The sequence below is a fragment of the Penicillium cosmopolitanum genome (assembly GCF_028827165.1).
Source record: "Penicillium cosmopolitanum strain IBT 29677 chromosome Unknown utg000011l:1.0-3548175.0:1.0-3550911.0, whole genome shotgun sequence".
NCBI lineage: Eukaryota > Fungi > Ascomycota > Eurotiomycetes > Eurotiales > Aspergillaceae > Penicillium > Penicillium cosmopolitanum.
The window spans coordinates 560,234-577,855 of NW_026622681.1; the positions used below are offsets into that span (position 1 = coordinate 560,234).

Here is a 17,622-nt window from a genome sequence, read left to right on the forward strand (position 1 = left end):
CTCAGTCGGCTAAGGGGTTCCGAAAATAAAAATAATTAATTTCAAACAAAAGTCAGAGATTGACAAAAATTCTGATGATATGAAGACCCGCACATACTTCAGAACCCACCAACGCCTCGTACGCGTTTAATTGCCCCAACAGCCCCTTTGGCCCAGCCAAATTTCCCCGGATTTGTGCCCACTGACCCATCTGGGATTTTTCCTGTCTCAGGGTCATGCCAGCAGCCATCCTTGCTACTAGCCGCGCCGTACTTGAGTGTATTTTGATTCCTATTGATTTGCTCCAACCAAGATTTGCAAATGAAGCTCGAGTCAATCAATACATTGACCTCCTGGCTGTGATAGAATGACTGTGTGTCAAGATTCCCATTTCCTAAAGAACCGTTAGAATTTTCATCGACTCGTGCATTGGCTCAGCATACCTTGAATGGCGATCTGCTCATCAACTATCATCAATTTAATATGGCAACTCCGCTTCTTGAAAGAGTTATGGATAGGGCGCGTTTGATCTTTTCCCACATAGTAGCAGACACGCAATCTGCTCTTTTCCTCTTCGGATTCAAGAGCGTTGTATAGTCGGTTTGCAATCATTTCATTGGTACCATTTTGGAATGGGAGAAGTTCGCCTGCGTCATTGTAGCCCAGGCACAGATAGCACGATACTATCACGCCCCGGCGAGCGGCATTTATGATTGGCTCAAGAAGTGGTTCAGCGTTCATGTTTGGGGTTTGAATCAAGATGCTGTGCTTTGCGTGATTGATTGCGGAGATCCAGGCATTGTTCTGCGGCGTATTATCACTGTCATGATTTGGTGCTGTTTTCTCATTAGCTTTCAGATAGCTTTCTCTGTCATTTGGATTACTCACATCCGTATGGATACCGATTCACAAGAGCCATTGGTACAGGGTTGTGGCGAGGCAAGAGGGAGTAAAGTTTCATTCTCGGGTCTTGGTCAGTGTCGGGTGCATCACCAGTCGTGTCAGGCTGAATGGTTGTGTCTGAAATAGTCAGTGTTCATGCTCATAGTACTGTCAGAGTTTCAATTTCACATACTCAAATGTCGAGTCACTGCTTGAGTCGGTGTCTCGTCTCCACGAGGTACGATGCTGTGGTTCACCCTCTCCGTCTCAAATTCAAGATCATCATCATAGTGCTCTGACTCTACCGTATGCTCTGGCAGCTCTTGCAGGCCTTGCTTGGGAAATTCTTTATCCTCTTTTGCGTGACAGGGAATCGGCGCATTCGAGGCCGGCGAATTCAAAAGTGGAAAAGCTGGATCGAGTGGCTTGCCCCATGATAGCAAAGCTGTATCATAAAATGAATCAACGATCGGACCCTCGATGTGGGTAAGCATCTCGAGATTATCATTATCTTGGATATTGCTGCTTTGTAGAAGGGCAATGCGACGATCTATAACGGTAAACTTGGCATGGAATGTGCCGAGTAATGGGCGATGGAAGTTGATTACTTGAAGATCAACATTGGGAATTCTGGGAAGGATGTCAGGACTGGCATTCATGGAAGTATCGAGGAAAACTCACTCGTTGGGGTGCGGAAGGTTAACTTGATCGCTGGTGTAGGTGTCTTCGTGGACGCTCAATCGGTTATCCCAGAGCTTCGAGGATTAGCATTCCTGTTTCAATGGCATCGCAATACTACTAACCTGACGAGGGTCTCCTCTATCATAGACCATCTTCATCACAACCTTTTGTCCGCGTTCGCCGGCTCGTTTCGAAAGCTCCCGAATTCCATTGGTAACTAAGGTGGCGGCACCAGAATGTATCCAAAAGTTTGTGCCAAGGAACACCTCATGCTCAGCTCTGGCAATGCAATTTCCGAGGTGGCGGCAAAGATCAGGTAGAGGCGAAACTATTGTCAGAGGGACTACCCCGGTACTTCCCAGCAGGGGAGGAGAGACGACTCCGGTTTCAGCCTTCTTTTCAACCGCGCGTAGTGCATCAAGGTACACCTAATTTGAGTCAAGTGAGTTAGATTGCCTTTCTCGTGAACTGAGCTCAATTAACTTGACTGACTTGAAGAAATAATTCGCTGGGCTCTGTTGTGCCCCATTTTCCACAGGCCCGCGCCTTTTCGAAAATGCTCGATTCTTGAGATTCCTCCTTCTTTTCCTGCGTTGAGTTTGAGGGGCCTTGCTTCGTGTCATTTGATATATGGTGGTGATCATGGTATAGACTCTTAAAGACCAAGGAGGCACTCTGCTTTGGATCCTTCGCCAGTTCTGAAGTCACAGTCGCCTCGGACTCCATGTTGATGCGAAATTGATTTGACTCTGCCGATGATTGCCAAAAGAGAAAGGTAATTGCAGCAGCTGCTAGAAAAGTTGAAATTATCACACTTGGAATAATGGATCCACTGAAAAGTTGCGGACTATCGCCCATCCCAGTGATTATTTTGTCCATGGCCGGGTCATGGATGACGTAGGAAATAATATGGAGCTCTCAGGACCCCAGGGCTCGAAACTATGTAATTTATGATGTTACTCGTACCTTGGACCCTCACTAGCTGATTTTTCTATCGAATCCGATCGAAGATAATGCTGATGCCTAGACTTGTGGACTTCGAGATGCTTTATGGAATACAAACCAATCCCCATTTTGTGCCTTGTTGCTCAGCCCTATCAAGCCAAGTGACGTCATCTACATCTACACCAACACCAGCCATCGTTTGCCTCTCCTGTTTTCTACTGTGATACAAAAGCAATTATTTTATCATCATCATGCTGTCTGTCTGCCCGGTTTCCTTTTCTCAAATACAGATAATCGTGTAGAGTGGTCTCAAAAATGAATGGCCTCTGGAACCCAAAAGACGCCGTGTCTACGGCCGTACGTGAAATGTTGGGGTCAAAGTTCGAAATACTTTGAATTAATTGGCGGGGCATAAAAACAGGACCTACATGTACAGTGCAATTTTTGTCGGAACTCAACGGACTGAGCTGGCTGCAGGTTTGAGAGGTGCGTGCAACAGGATGTGTGGTATCTGCATCTACGTCAGTCCCACACTAGCCTTGTAAGGCGTTTCAGGTGACGTGGAATCGCCAGCAAAGCTTAGCAAAGCTTGTTCATGGCAAACGAGGAAGGATTTGCGCCATGCAGCGCTTTAAGAATAATGGATATTAGTGCATTGACCCCTTAGCAAAGTCTCGGGGGCTCGCTGAGAGATTCCTCCAAAATGTCTCTATCTTTTGAAGCCTGCAGGGCTCGGGGTTTTCCCTGCGGCCCATATTTCGAATAAGATCGAATCGAAATATAAAGGCCTTATGGAGAACGGCATGGCTATATGCTCAGAAAGACGCGGACTGGATTGGATAAGAATAACGGCGAGCCTGTTTCGTGTTTAGCAAGCGCACGCGAAACAGAGCGCCTATTCCATATGATTCAATATTCAAAGCCCATTCGCTGCTCTGTATTGAGAATGTGCTCTTCCAGCCTCGGGCACTGTGGCTAGTGCTTTTAGAAAGGCTTTCTGAACTGAAATCTTGTCGGGGGTTCGGCGCCGGGGAGCGACGAAGTGATATCCTCATCCACTACAGCGTGGGGAGTAAAGATGCCCTTTTCTGTGCGAGTTCCGTACTGCAGCGACGAGCATCAAGAACCTTGAATGAAAGACCAGAATTTTGTCTCGACTCTCCACCTCGGAAGGGACACTCCCATTGTTCGGGGATTAGCATATCCTTTGCTGTGTAGGGGGGGGGGGGGATTGTTATGGCAAATTTTCTAAATTTAGGGTCTGACGTAGTGTGGTTGAGCAGATCCACTCAGCCACAAACCGCGGGGTGTTCAGCCTCAGCTCTGCGGCAAGTTCACCTTTGCATCTCCGCATACAATACAGCATAACCATCAAACACAGAACACTGAACCTCAATCCTCTAACAGACTCCTATTCCTCCTCAATCGCACGCACATACACACAATGCCGCCTCACGAAGGGCTCGTCCACCCCAAAGAATACGACATCAAAGACAGCAATGTCGAACTTATCGGAAGCGACCTAGATCACCGCGTCAAATACAATTCCGCTGTGACCGAACCTGCATGGCAAGGTCTGGGCCAAGAGCCAGGCCTCCGTGTCTGGCGCATCGAGAACTTCGAAGTCATCCCATGGCCCAAGGAGAAGACTGGCCAATTCTACGACGGTGACAGCTTCATCGTGCTACACTCGTACAAGGTCGGCGACAATAAGCTCGGACATGACATCTTCTTCTGGCTCGGAAGCAAGACCACACAGGATGAAGCTGGAACTGCGGCTTACAAGACGGTTGAACTGGACGAATTTCTCCACGGTGCAGCTACCCAGCACCGTGAAGTCCAAGCGCATCCCTCTGACGAGTTCCTTGCGCTCTTCACCCACTACCAGATCAGAAAGGGTGGGGTTCGAAGCGGGTTCACTCATGTTGAGCCCGAGGCGCCAAAGGAGATTACAACTCTGCTTCGCATCTTCAAAAAGGGTCCTAAATCTCGCACAATCATCGTACACGAAGTGGAGCCTACTTGGGAGTCTCTCGATGATAAAGACGTGTTCGTGCTAGACAAAGGCGAGAAGGAGAAGCTTTTTGTTTGGCAGGGCAAGGATTGCAGCCCCATGGAAAAGGCAAAGGCTGCTCAGGTCGTGAATGATCTGACAATCAACCTACATCGCGATCTCGAAGTCATTTCGCAACACGAATCGAGATCTAAGATCTTCGTCGATCTTCTCGGTGGGAAGGACGTCTTTGAGCGAACATTCCACTGCCCTCGTCCCGGTCACTTCCAGAAGCAAGACTCTGAGCCTAGTGATTCACCGAAGAAGCTGTTCCGACTCAGTGATGACTCGGGTCAGCTTACGTTCGATCTCGTCAAGGATGGGGAGAAGGTCCGCAGGTCGGATCTGGATAGTAACGATGTGTTCCTCTATGATACAAACACTAGATTATGGGTTTGGCAGGGGTCCGGTGCCAGTGCAAAAGAGAAAGCCATGTGGCTGAAGGTCGCTCAGGCATATATTCGCCGACTCCAGGAAAGCCAAGATAATTCCGAGGCTTACTATACGCCTATCTCTAAAGTAGTGGACGGTTACGAAAGCCCTGCTTTCTTGAAGACAATCGAAGTATAGACAGCCCAGTGTAAATATAAGTGAACAAATTGTTGAATATCATCTTTTTCTATCAGACGAATCAAACCGAATAGTATGCATCATTCCCTTGCTCAGAATCAATTGTTTCTTTGACGAAAAAGTAGCGGATTCCAAGGTTGAAACAGGAAGGACATGGTAGCAGCCTGTGACCCAAACACTAACTTGAAATATTGTGCATCTAGTCACCCTTCCCAGGTGGGCACTAGCAAGAGAGAAATTAAAATGGATGAGAAAGTATCCTTAAAGAACCGAGAAATGGGAAAGGTTCTGCTATAATAGATATGTGCACTAGACTAACAAAACTCCACCATTAGTGGTCACGACCGACCCCGTGGCAAAATAATCCTTCATCAGATACAAATACGCTTCGGCAGTATCGGCGGGATATCCAACATCTTTGGTGAGAGACAGATCTTTAGCCTTTTCCGATTGTTGCTTAAGCATCTCCTTCGGAATGCGATCCAATAGCTCCGTAATTATACGTCCAGGTGTGACAACATTGACTCGCACAGGTGACAGTGTCACAGCCAGTCCTTTCATGAGACCTTCAACAGCTCCTGCAACAACAGGTGGAAGCCAGTGAGATGGCTTTCTAGCTTGGGTCCCACTCGTTAAAGTGATCGAGGATTCCTTGCCGATGGCCATGTACTTAGGAGCATGTTTGCCGATGGCTATAGCCCCATAAACTCGGACGGTCATGAAGGCTTCAAGATCGATAAAAGAAGCCTCCGGTAACGAAGCCAGAGGCGGAATGTTTCCAGCCGTGAAGACGATGTGATCTACAGGGGAGATCTCAGCGGTGAATTCGAGGAGTGTTTCGATCGTGGCGTCCAGTTTTTCTTTGGTGCTGAGATCGGCAACGTAGGTACGAATGGCGGAGGATCGACTTGGGCTGCTCTCGCGCAGACGCTCCAAGGCTCTTGCAACCCTCTCTTCGGAAGAAGAGCTGATGGTGATGTTGGCTCCGTTGGCCAATGCGGCTTCGGCGGTTGCAAAACCAATGCCGGAAGTTCCACCTATAAGGAGGATATTTTTGTTCGCAAGTCTGTTGGTAGCCATTTTGAGTGATTCAATTCCTCTGCTTGATCTGTTGTATTTTACGGACATTCTCGACACTGGCCTTTATACTATGCCAAAGTCCGGACCAATTCGTCCGCTCGTCCGGTAGGTTGGTAATATGGTTTTTCTATTAGAAATCCGTTTTTGTCACAGCCATTCTTTCTGATTTTTTCCTGCTTATATTATGTATTAATAATAACTCAAGTCAAGATAATTCCTTAGGCGTTGTTGTCTCGCCGTTATAGAGTGTAGGCGAGGCGGCACAGTAAATAGATCTGTGCATAATATAGCAAAGTGATGCACTGGAGGAACTTTGAAATGACACAGTTTCACTTTTTGAACAACCCTTTTTCTTTGCCTTTTTCTCCTTTTTTTTCTCGGCTGCGATAGAGGAATTCGATTTGATTCAAATATAGCTGATAGATACAGGGCTGAGTGAGCGACCTATCCCGTATTCAACATTTTTTGTACTCGCTTCACTAAACTCCTCTCAAACTGCTCCACCCCATCCGACTGCTCAACCATCTTCCCAGCTTTCAAGACGTAGACCGAGCGGCGGCGAGTGGTAGACTCTTCAGTCTCCTCTTCTTCCAGCCCCTCGAATTCCTCGTCCAATTTATGATCGATATCTCGTTTCCCTTCAATGACGGACCTGATCAAGAAACGGTCGTGAGATACAAGCAAGATAGCCCCATCGAATGAAGACAGGGCCGTTGCTAGTGCAGTCACCGTGTGAAAATCAAGATGGGTGGTGATTTCATCGAGTACGAGGAGCTGTGGTGCATTCCAGACGATTCTGGCCAAGGCAAGACGAACCTATACCTGTCAGTGATGCCGAAAAAAAAGGAAAAATCACGGGGAGGGTCACTCACCAACTGCCCACCGGATAGCTTGTTGACTGGAACATCCGAGGCAATCCGACCAGGGAGACCCATAGAAGAGAGCAGCCCTCTCACAGTCCCCTCATTTAAAGACCCTTCCACCTCCGCCATCAACAACGCAAGAGCCGTGAGAGATGGGTCCCCCCTTTCCCCGCTCCTGAAGCTCCTCCACAGAATGCTGCCCATAGTATCCCACTTTCAACCGGGGGTGGGTAGCTACCTTACCCTTGGAAGGCACGTTACCTCCCATCAAGATTCGCACCAGAGTAGACTTGCCACAGCCATTCAAACCCACAATGCCGACACGGTCTCCGATATGCATCACTAGATTGATATTCTCCAATATAATCCTATCATTCCTCTTGTACTGGAAGGTAACCCCTTCTATCGAAACCAACGGCCCTGGAAATCGCAGTTCTGTCGCATCAGGAATGCTCATTGATGCTCCTCTCTCGTCTTCCGGCACTTCTATCTCGGCACGACTGGAAAGATGATATCCGACCAGATCGCGATTCAACTTGAATCGACCACCTTTGGCATTCACCTGGAGCCCCATCCGATCATCAACCTTCTTTTGCCGAGACTTGGCCTGACGAAGCTTATTGTCGTCATTGGTTTTCTTGCCAGCCTTGATATTGTCGCGAATGCTCGCTTCCATATGAGCGACTTGCTTTTCCTGCGCCTCCTTCATCCGGCCCCAGTAGAGCTTTTGCTCTTCGAAGTCTTGCTCGTAGGCCGCAAGATTCCCTTTGAAGTAGTTCAGCTTTTGGTCACGAATGATGACAATCTCCTCGCAAACAGAATTGATGAAATCCCTATCGTGAGAAACAAGCAGGATGGTCGTTTGGCATGTTTCGCTCATGGCTTGGAGGTAGTTCTCCAGCCAGATTACGCCCAGTAGATCGAGGAAGTTGGTCGGCTCGTCGAGTATCATGATATCGGTTGAAGGCCCCTGTAGCAGGACGCTCGCCAGCATACATCGCATTCGCCAACCACCGGACAGTGTCGAGACTTTCTTCTCGAGGGCGTCCTCTTTGAAGCCAAGACCGAGAAGGATTTTACGAGCTTCCTTCTCCATATCGGATAGTTTCATCTATTCATGTGAGATGGTGAAAAGAAAAGGTTAAGTGGCTACTTACAGCTTCGAGTCGACTTTGGACAGTCTCCAACATCTCAATTGCAGCTTGGGTATCGGCCTGGAGAGCGTCGGCATCGATGCTTTCTGAATCTTGATTGAGTCTGTTAAAGTTAGAAATGACGATATTCCGAGGTATTTTCCCAATAAGGCTTACATTTCCTGAGAAGTCTCCAAATTTGACTCTGCTGCTTTGAGATCCTTCCTTGCCTGCAGACCCCGGGTACCGCTCTTCAGGTTTGCCATCTTTTGGGCAAGGAATAACTTCTTCGTCGCTTGCTCGTGCCGAATTTCGCGAATGGCTCGAACTGGGTGTATCGGATCCTCTGTTTCGAAACTCTTGGACAGCACTGCTCAATGTCAGCTTTGCATCCAGCGGGACCTCGGTGGCAGGGGAGGCAGGCAGGCACTTACAATCCGCCGTACGGGACGCTTGGTTCCTAGCCTCATCACTGCTGAGGACTGATTCGAGAACTCCTTTTTCAAGACTGAGTCCGTCTGTGCCTCCCGCAGTATACTCGCCATCAATCTGTTGGAGAATAGAGATGCGAGTGGGGTGTGTGATGCCAGGAATGAGCTTCTCGGCCATTGCCCGGAGAAGGGCTAAAACTGTTCAGTAAAATGGCATTTTTTTGAGGTTGGAGATCATCTTACTGGACTTTCCGGTTCCATTGCGCCCGATAAGTCCGTAGCGTATACCCGCTTTCAGCCGCAAGTGCGCATCGGTAAGAAGCTCCTTGCCCTGCGCCTTGGCCTTGGACTTCCCTTTAAGCTTGGACTTTGATGAATCATCTGTAGATTCGGGTGTGGGAGAGGCAACGGTGATTCCAAGACCTTCTACATCCACCTGTTGAAGAATGGTTGAGTGTCAAATTGAGGCTGGGTGGATGGGGTTATTTTGCAGATCCTACCTCGGCGGAAGGGTTATCATCTAGAAGATGAAAACGCGTTTGTTTGCAGGTTGCAAGAATTGTAGGAGCAGAGGTCATGCTGCGAGGCTTCACATCGAATGGTGTAAAGAAATGACCTGGTTGTGTAGAGGTGATTGATCTGTGCGGACTGGTCCCTTGTTATACGACCTGCGGCGGCAACCCTCGGACAGGTTCACGTTGATTGCAAAACCATTCGCTTGAATCCTCGTATGCATAAATGTGTCATGCTGAGCCACCAGAGCCCCACAATTCGATATTGCACCGACCATGCACATATCAAGGGGCACATGAAGAAGCTCGCACTGTTCGCCACGCGGGCTCCTAATGCGGTCTAGTGGGTTTTTGGGAGCGGCGGTACCCGACAAAACGAACAGCAGAGAGATGGAGAACAGGTGGAGATATTTGGATGTTTCCATGGACAGTACTTGACTCACGGGGGTGAGTATGGTAGATGGCTTGGCAATTTTTTGATGTGGTGGTGGTGATGCTGGTGATCCCACCGGTATTCGGTACTTGCACGGATTGGCTCACACTGAAGACCTCTTTTCTCCTTTCCTTATGACCTTTGATATTTGAGTACAGATTTGGATACGAAATTTGATCTAGGTTGAAACCCCCATTGGGTTGTTGAGTATTTAATTTCTAGTTGTGGTAGACATACTAGTAGTTGCTAGTCCTGACGAGGGTTAGTATACTTCGTCTCTAGCCTGACCGAGCTGTTGAGGCTAGTTCGACTCCTCTTCGCCAAAGATATTGATTAGACAAGACCTCGGATTTCTAGCAGTATTTAATATTCCTCGAGATGTGAAGATACAATGAACAGCAACAGGCAAACAGAAAAAGCCGGAGTACCATGTTCACATTTCTTATGATAGATACACTTGGTCACGTGGTTCACAACCTTCGCCCTGCACCATGAAATTCGGTTATTTTTATTTCAGTTACAAAATACCAGGAAATTTCCAAAAATTATAAAATGAAGTGTATGCCTATATCGGAAATGAGAATAACGAATCCAATATAACCTATAGTCATCAAGGTGTAACTTGAAAAGGTGCTAGCTTATAGAGATATATAATGTGAACATTCGGATGTAAAAGAAATTCAGAAAAACCTTGAAAAAGACACAAAACCTTACTTGAATGCTTGACGACCTCATGATAACAATCTCATGAATCTGAGGTCAAATAAAACACAGTTATAAGTGTTATATCATAAAACCTTCGACTTTTTGCCTCAGTCCCAACTCCTCCGTTACAGGCTTCAAAAAAAATTATGATTTAGCCTCAAATACGCAACAATTGAGCCATTATTCATCAAGCGGCGATGATAGCTCAGTTGGGAGAGCGCACGACTGAAGAACAACTTCAATCAGCTGTTACAGCAAATCGTGAGGTCGCTGGTTCGATCCCGGCTCGTCGCATTTTTTTGTTGTTTTTTGGTTCTGTTTCATAGATATCCACAAGATAAGTGTGCCAGTGTGTGGCACTTGCAAGTAGCTTCGCCGTCCTATCTTTTTGCGGTATGGGTAGGCCACACCAAAACGGGCATCAACAGCAGGAACATGAACGAAACTGTTCATTTGATCCCTGCTATCAACATACTAATCAACTACTAACATGCCCTAGATTGACCCAAGTTGAAGGCCCTCGTTTAATTGAAGCCTGCAAAGCGCCTTGAAAGCAGAATTTACTGCTTGTTACCCGCAAATATGGTGTTTTATATCGCCAACCCCTCCGCCCTAGCACTTTGCTTGAACAGCTATACAAAAAAAGGTATAGTGTAGTATTACGATAACCACAGTCTACACAGCAACCTTGGAATACGAGGTATCAATTGAAGCGGAGAAGACAGAGCGAGAGTGTGGAGACCTTTTCTTATTTAGATACGCACCAGTTGTGTTAATAAATGTAAATAGTAGTTGCTTTAATTTTGCGTTTTGGCTATTACTGTGGTTTTGATGTGGAGTAGCTGCTTGCAGATAGCATCGGTAAAAGGAATTTCGAAGCACTGTGAATTAATTGAGGCTCTGTTTCTGGAATTTGGGGTATACTATATCGTAAATCGTGAAGATATCATAATCCACCTGGGGCAGATGTCTAGTTCAGAGTGGCCTTGAAGCCCTGGTAAGCTTGCTCAATATCAAAGGCCAGCTCTCGCGCCTGTTCTTCACTAAGCTCCTCCGTCGCTCGCATTTGATTCAGCGCAATCAACCATTGAATGATCTTCCCACGATCCTGGAATTCCCCATCCGTTACCTTATTGACGGACTGTATGACCTCGGATAAAAGTGGGTGAAGTGCATCTTTCGATACCATGTTCAATTTCAATGCGTCGAGGAAGGTGATAAAATTCTCCGTGGCTGCAAGGATGAGACTACCCGATGCGCCGGGGGCACCTCCAGCGGTGGCATTGTTAGCCGCGGGTGCGTTGTGTGAAGCTTGCTCAACTGTTGCGGGCAGGCCAATGCGAAGTCGCTCTGTAGCTCGGGGGCATTCCAACTGTGCGTATTGTGTGAGACATGAAACGCTGTGAAGGCGGGAGCCGACTTACCCCCCAAGATCGCTTGAATGTCTCCAAGTCAACAAAGCTCTGCGATACAGACTCATCACCCAAGCTCGATTTATATTGTTTTAATAGCCGCGTGCATGTCTCGGTGTATTCGGTCTCGGTCACGACGTCTTTGATGTATGCCTTTTCGAGTCCGTCAAGTGTGACGATGATGCTGTAGATCTCGGCAAGGGATTCATAGAGGTCACGCTCTCCGGAGCTGGAGACTAGCTTGACTTCCTATTAATTGTCAGGACAGGCCTTGCCTTTCGTCCACAAACTTGCATACCTCATCCAGATTGATCGAGGCCGAGCGCGCGGGGTTGGGGGTGTAGCTGTAGGGAGTTGGCGCATAGGAGAGGGGACGCTGGGAGTACATTGCGGGAAAGCAGACGGCCTAGCAGATAGCCTAGCAGCACAATTCAGTGATCAAATATTGAAATCAATTGTCGTAAGGTCCTTGGGGTATATGGGTCTGAATGGGTAAGGTCCGAACCTCCGTTGGCTGCCCGCAGCTTATCACAAGGCGGTGAGATCGGCGGTCAGCACCGATCTGCCTGAGCCAAAATTAAAATTTTCCCGGCCATTTTTTGCTATCAAACAGCACCATAACCTCAACAATGGGAACGAAAAAGTCTACCAAGAAGTTCGAGCAACGGCATCTCAAGGATATCCTTGAGCGTCGCAAGACCAATGCCAAGGGCAAGCAACGCGCCCAGCAGAATGACAAGCGCAAGGAGCGAAGTGCCGTCCGTCGCGAGGCCCATGAGGCTGCCAACCAGCCCTCCGAGGAGCAGATCAAGAAGCAGAATGCCTATGCCGAGATGAATGTTGATGATTTCTTTGCCGGTGGCTTTGACATCCCCACCGACAAGAAGGCTAGCAAGAAGGACACCACCCCCAAGATTGGCAAGCGGAAGCGCACTGCGGACCAGGCTGAAGGAGAGGCCTCTGGCTCCGAAGCCAGCGACAACGATAACGACGATGCCAGCGACGCCGATGCATTCGACGAACATAAGGATCAGCTTGAGGCGCTGAAGGAGAAGGACCCCGAGTTCTACAAGTATCTGAAGGAGAACGATGCCGACCTGCTCGATTTCACCAACCACGGCGATCTCTCAGAGGTCGATGAGCTGAGTGAAGGCGAGCCGGTGGAGGAGGAGGGCCCCGCGAAAAAGAAGAAGAAGTCCAAGAAGAATGAGGAGGAGGACAAGGAGCCCGAGGAAAACACATTGACTATCCCCATGATCCAGAAGTGGGAGGCGTTGATGAAGGAGCAATACTCGATCCGGGCCATGCGCCAGACCGTTCTTGCTTTCCGTGCTGCCGCTCTTGTCAACGAGGCCGAAGCCGAGGACCAGAAATACGCAATCAAGAGCCCCGAGGTCTACCATCAGGTTCTCATGACATCGCTGAATGTTGTTCCCAAGGTTCTCTCGCACCACCTTCCTGTCAAGGAGACTGCGGGCGGCAAGATCAAGGTGTCGATGGATTCCAAGAAGTTCAAGACCCTCACTCCTCTGATCAAGTCCTACACCTCTTCGGTTCACCAGCTTCTGCTCAACCTCTCTGATGCGTCGACTCTGAAGATGACACTGTCAGCCATGGAGCCCATGCTGCCATATCTGCTGCAGTTCCGCAAGGTCCTGAAGACTCTGATCAAGACTGTCGTTGCTATTTGGGCTGATGTCACTACCGCCGATGCCACTCGCATCACTGCTTTTATTCTTCTGCGTCGCCTCATGGTTGTCGGCGATGCCGGTATTAAGGAGACCGTGCTGAAGGCAACCTACGAGGGTGTCGTCAAGGGCAGCCGCAACACCACCGTCCACACTCTGGCCGGTGTCAACTTGATGAAGAACTCTGCCGCCGAGATTTGGGGTATCGACCAAAACGTTTCTTACACCGCTGGCTTCAGCTTCATCCGCCAATTGGCCATGCACCTGCGCAGCAGCATCACCAACACCTCCAAGGAGTCGTATAAGACCATCTACAACTGGCAATACGTGCATTCTCTGGACTTCTGGTCGCGTGTGCTCTCCCAGCACTGCGACGGCCTCGTCGAGGCCCAAGTCGGCAAGCAGTCCGCCCTGCGTCCGCTCATCTACCCGGTCGTCCAAATCACCCTCGGCGCCATGCGCCTCATTCCCACCGCGCAGTATTTCCCTCTCCGCTTCCAAATGACCCGGGCTCTTCTGCGTATCTCTCGCTCGACCGGTACTTATATCCCGCTCGGCTCATCGCTATTGGAGGTCCTCAACTCCGCCGAGATGCGCAAGTCCCCCAAGTCCAGCACCCTCCGTCCCCTCGACTTCAACACCGCCATTCGCGCCCCGAAATCCTACCTACGCTCGCGTACCTACCAAGATGGCGTCGGCGAGCAAGTTGCCGAACTCTTGTCTGAGTTCTTTGTTCTCTGGTCCAAGCACATTGCCTTCCCGGAACTGTGCGTTCCTGTCATCGTTTCGCTTAAGCGCTGGTTGAAGCAAGTCTCAGCCCGCTCGGGCGGTAACAAGAATGCCAAGATCAACCAGATGATTCTCCTGCTTGTGCAGAAGGTCGAGGCTAACTCCCGTTGGATCGAGGAGCGTCGCGCCAACGTCACTTACACCCCACGCAATCGCACGGAGGTGGACACTTTCCTCAAGGGCGTGGACTGGGAGACTACTCCCCTCGGTGCATTTGTCAAGACGCAGCGGAAACTCCGCGAGGAGCGCGCTGCTATCCTTGAGGAGGGCCGCCGCGAAGAGGAGAAGAGGCGGGAGGAGGCGAAGAAGGGAGGTGACGACGAATTGATGAATGATTTTGGCAGTGATGATGATAGCGAGGGTGAAGGGGAGATCGAAAGTGAGGATGAAGAGGAGCTTGAGATGGAGGATGAGAGTGAAGACGAGGATGAGGGAGAGATGGAAGAGGAGTAGTCTGGTCTAGTTTAATTTGTAAATTCATGTGTTTATACCTAGGCATCAAAAGAATTGGCGTTACTGCAACTACGAGGCTTCCAAAGATATCTGATAGTAAACAAAGATAATGTAGTGAGGTAGTAGTAAAGTGCAATGCTAAACTCAAATCTGCTATGCAAGTCTAATCGTTGACATCGTATCTTTTCCGAGCGAGGAGTCTGTATTTACACAGATCCAACAGGCATCCTCTCCTGGCCCCAAGCCCTAGTCCGCTCTCTTCTCATCGCAGCATCTTCTTCCTCCGCCCACGCCAAAGATTCACTAGGTAGCATGATAGCCTTGTCAATGGCGACAGGTAATCCACGATGCCGTCCACGAAGAGCAACAGCAGCAAGAATCAACTTGCTAATAGTATGCCAAGCGCCACAGAAACTATAATTCTTCCCAGGATACCCGACGCTCACGCCGACACAACCGTACGCAGAAACAACCTCGAAGATAATATTGAAGGTTGAAAATGCGACCGGTTGGTCCTCATAGTGGTCGCTCTCAGCTATCGCTATGAACAGCACCGCGAGTGCAATCCACCATAAGTCATGACTGAGTTGGGAACGCAGTTGTTGGTGCACGAAGTACCCGCGTGAGGACTCGGTTAGCGTAGGACGACCCATGTGCTGGCGGATAATATCCATGAGCACATTACTCCGACTTGTATTAGCGGGCTCTTCGCTTTCGTCATTGGCGTAGATGCCCAGTGAGCGTTCCTCGTAGACATTGGTGTTGCGCATTGTGAGGAGTACAGGGTACGCTGAAACGTACATCATCAGCACGTATAGGACTAATAGGCCCTGGCGCAGGTCGGCGATTGTGACCACGTAGAAGCCTCCGGCTCGCACGGCTAACGCTTGGAACAAGCCGTCAAGGACGCGGTACTTGGATGGGAGGGCTTCGATTTCTTTATTTCCGATGGAGAGGAGTTCGAAGCCAGCCCAATCGATCCCGTTGAGGATTATGATTGTGCCGAGGAGGTACCAGGTGTGTCGGGCTGGGAAAAGGTTGGTATATACCCTCCGTGGATGCTCGAGGATAAAATCTAGGGTCATGCGCCATGATTTCCATGCTGGTCGGTCCGGTATCATCATTCGCATGGTCCAGATGATGAAGCGAAGAAAGCAGGGGTAAAGTGTGTTCCCAGCAAGAATGAGGAATCCCAGTGTGAGGAGAGGGTAGGCACTGAAGAAGTCAGTAGGGTTGCCAGTAGATAAAGTATAAAGTAAACTCACCTGAGTTGCAGGGCGGTCATGTTCTTATCCAGCAGAGACATGCCACTATTCACAAAGGCTGAGACGGCAAAGAAGGCACCCGTCCAAAAGGGATTCAGTCCGTTCACTTCAGCAACATCAGGGTGGTTCGCTTGCAGCCATCCTCCCACGCCAAGGATACCGAGCAGCAGGCACATGAAGAAGTATAGTGAGACAATAATGGAGAGAAAGGAAACTGCTTTGAGCTCGACACCGCCAAGCTCTTCTCGCTCAGCAGATGTCAGTCCATGGAATTGTGAGTTACGCGAGATCTTCCCTTTTGAAAAGAAGTACTTCTGCGTGCCGCGGATCATCTTATGCTTGAAACTTGGGTTTTCATCTTCGGCATACAGCGGCATTGGACCAGCCACGTCGCGGGGGTGGTTTTGAAGATCTGGCCGAGCTCCGATACCCGCCATGGGGAAGAGGGTGTGTTGACGGTGGTGTCGTGTGTGTAGATCTGCCACTGTTACTTGGTCATCGTCCACCCAGTGTTGATCATGGCGGGTAGACGATTCCCCTGAGGCTTCTTGGACGTTGACCGTGGTTGATTTCTTGCGATGCCCTGGCAAGGTCTGGCCGTTATCGGAAAGGGAATGTTCCAAGACATCCGCATTTTCCGTCTGCAGTTCCAAGACTGATGCACGCCTGGAGGCCTGTCTAGAGGCCTCCCTGGAAGCCTCGCGTTCATCTGAGACTCCTTTTAGCTTAGCCTCAAATGCCCGCTTGCGCACCATCAGCACAGTGCTCGAGATGAGAATGGCCGAGCCAAGAATCAGCAGGATAAACAGGATGACCTGCTGAAATGTGTTCAAAGTTGACAGGTCGACCTAATTACTGTTAGAAGCTTGCTGCATAAAGTGGTCTTGTCCAATGGCATACAGTATTAAGGCCCGCTCCGGTCATAGCCGACACGCACAAGAAGATGGCATCAACGTAAGCCACATTCTTCCAAGGTGTTGATGTGAGATAGAAAATGATACTGCTAATCAGACAGGTCCCGATGAAGTAGAGGTAATGCAGTGTCAGGAAATTAGCGGGCGGAAGGACGGCTGTCAAAACTCGACCGATGGGGCTTCGCAACCCTCGTGCTGTGATAATTAGTGGGTGAAAAGCCATGGAGTAGGTATAGTAGACATACGAATTAGCAGGGTGTGAAACTTCATTTTGGCGAACAAAGAACCAGCTTAGTCTCGCCCGGCCAGTTTGATTGTCGGTGTAGTTATATGGGTAGGCGTAAGTGTAGGCGTAATTCGTGCGTCGAGTGTTCTTCGCACCCAAAGGACCAAACTCTCACCCACTAGCGGCCCCGAGCGATTTGAGCAGATGCGGAGGAGAGAAAGGCGGCATTCATGGTTAAAGGGGCCAACCTGTTTCACACGAATTGTGGGTTGTTGATGAATTTTTTTTAAGAATAACGGCAAAGCCCCACTTCGCCCCTTGGAAATGGATCAGATAGGGCTGAGACGGTGTGGAATGACTCGGGTGTACTAGTAGCTGGGCGTAGGATCATTTAGCCATGCAAGCCGTCGGAAAAATAAGGAAAAGGAAGGAGGGGAGAGAAGTTGGCGTATGCAAAGAAAAAAAACGGTGAAGCTCCGGAGAATTGAGGCGGCTTGGCGGGAACAATGCGATCTTGAAGTAGAAGTATAAGGACTATGAATATCAAAAGATTGAGATGAAGACTATCCTCATTGACATCGGAAGTCTACGTGGATATTCATAGGATA

At 49.1% G+C, this 17,622-nt stretch overlaps 7 protein-coding genes across 7 annotated transcripts; 2 read left to right on the top strand and 5 right to left on the bottom strand.

Annotated features, from left to right (window-relative positions):
• Nucleotides 1-98: 98 nt before the first annotated feature.
• N7509_011679 (IQ calmodulin-binding motif protein) lies at nucleotides 99-2,421 on the bottom strand (the record flags this gene model as incomplete). Its single annotated transcript, XM_056636316.1, has 7 exons — nucleotides 99-373; nucleotides 423-815; nucleotides 868-999; nucleotides 1,055-1,491; nucleotides 1,543-1,616; nucleotides 1,665-1,970; nucleotides 2,035-2,421. 7 exons carry the CDS (start codon nucleotides 2,419-2,421, stop codon nucleotides 99-101), a joined length of 2,004 nt encoding a protein of 667 aa, XP_056482346.1.
• A 1,510-nt stretch (nucleotides 2,422-3,931) lies between these two features.
• On the top strand, nucleotides 3,932-5,110 carry N7509_011680 (gelsolin family protein; the record flags this gene model as incomplete). The annotated part of the gene is made up of 1 exon (XM_056636317.1): nucleotides 3,932-5,110. One exon carries the CDS (start codon nucleotides 3,932-3,934, stop codon nucleotides 5,108-5,110), a length of 1,179 nt encoding a protein of 392 aa, XP_056482347.1.
• A 309-nt stretch (nucleotides 5,111-5,419) lies between these two features.
• On the bottom strand, nucleotides 5,420-6,190 carry N7509_011681 (uncharacterized protein; the record flags this gene model as incomplete). Its single annotated transcript, XM_056636318.1, has 1 exon — nucleotides 5,420-6,190. One exon carries the CDS (start codon nucleotides 6,188-6,190, stop codon nucleotides 5,420-5,422), a length of 771 nt encoding a protein of 256 aa, XP_056482348.1.
• A 444-nt stretch (nucleotides 6,191-6,634) lies between these two features.
• Nucleotides 6,635-9,195, bottom strand: N7509_011682 (ABC-F family ATP-binding cassette domain-containing protein; the record flags this gene model as incomplete). The annotated part of the gene is made up of 8 exons (XM_056636319.1): nucleotides 6,635-7,006; nucleotides 7,063-7,266; nucleotides 7,334-8,164; nucleotides 8,211-8,310; nucleotides 8,364-8,556; nucleotides 8,621-8,809; nucleotides 8,861-9,053; nucleotides 9,118-9,195. The coding sequence occupies 8 exons, from the start codon at nucleotides 9,193-9,195 to the stop codon at nucleotides 6,635-6,637; spliced, it is 2,160 nt and encodes a 719-aa protein (XP_056482349.1).
• A 2,042-nt stretch (nucleotides 9,196-11,237) lies between these two features.
• On the bottom strand, nucleotides 11,238-12,085 carry N7509_011683 (ESCRT-I subunit protein VPS28; the record flags this gene model as incomplete). Its single annotated transcript, XM_056636320.1, has 3 exons — nucleotides 11,238-11,639; nucleotides 11,692-11,928; nucleotides 11,978-12,085. Coding segments are annotated over 3 exons (747 nt in total), but the record flags the coding sequence as incomplete, so codon positions are not given.
• Nucleotides 12,086-12,308: 223 nt separating this feature from the next.
• Nucleotides 12,309-14,609, top strand: N7509_011684 (mRNA-binding ribosome synthesis protein NOC2; the record flags this gene model as incomplete). The annotated part of the gene is made up of 1 exon (XM_056636321.1): nucleotides 12,309-14,609. One exon carries the CDS (start codon nucleotides 12,309-12,311, stop codon nucleotides 14,607-14,609), a length of 2,301 nt encoding a protein of 766 aa, XP_056482351.1.
• Nucleotides 14,610-14,815: 206 nt separating this feature from the next.
• Nucleotides 14,816-17,011, bottom strand: N7509_011685 (uncharacterized protein; the record flags this gene model as incomplete). The annotated part of the gene is made up of 3 exons (XM_056636322.1): nucleotides 14,816-15,824; nucleotides 15,875-16,722; nucleotides 16,775-17,011. 3 exons carry the CDS (start codon nucleotides 17,009-17,011, stop codon nucleotides 14,816-14,818), a joined length of 2,094 nt encoding a protein of 697 aa, XP_056482352.1.
• Between the last annotated feature and the right edge of the window lie 611 nt (nucleotides 17,012-17,622).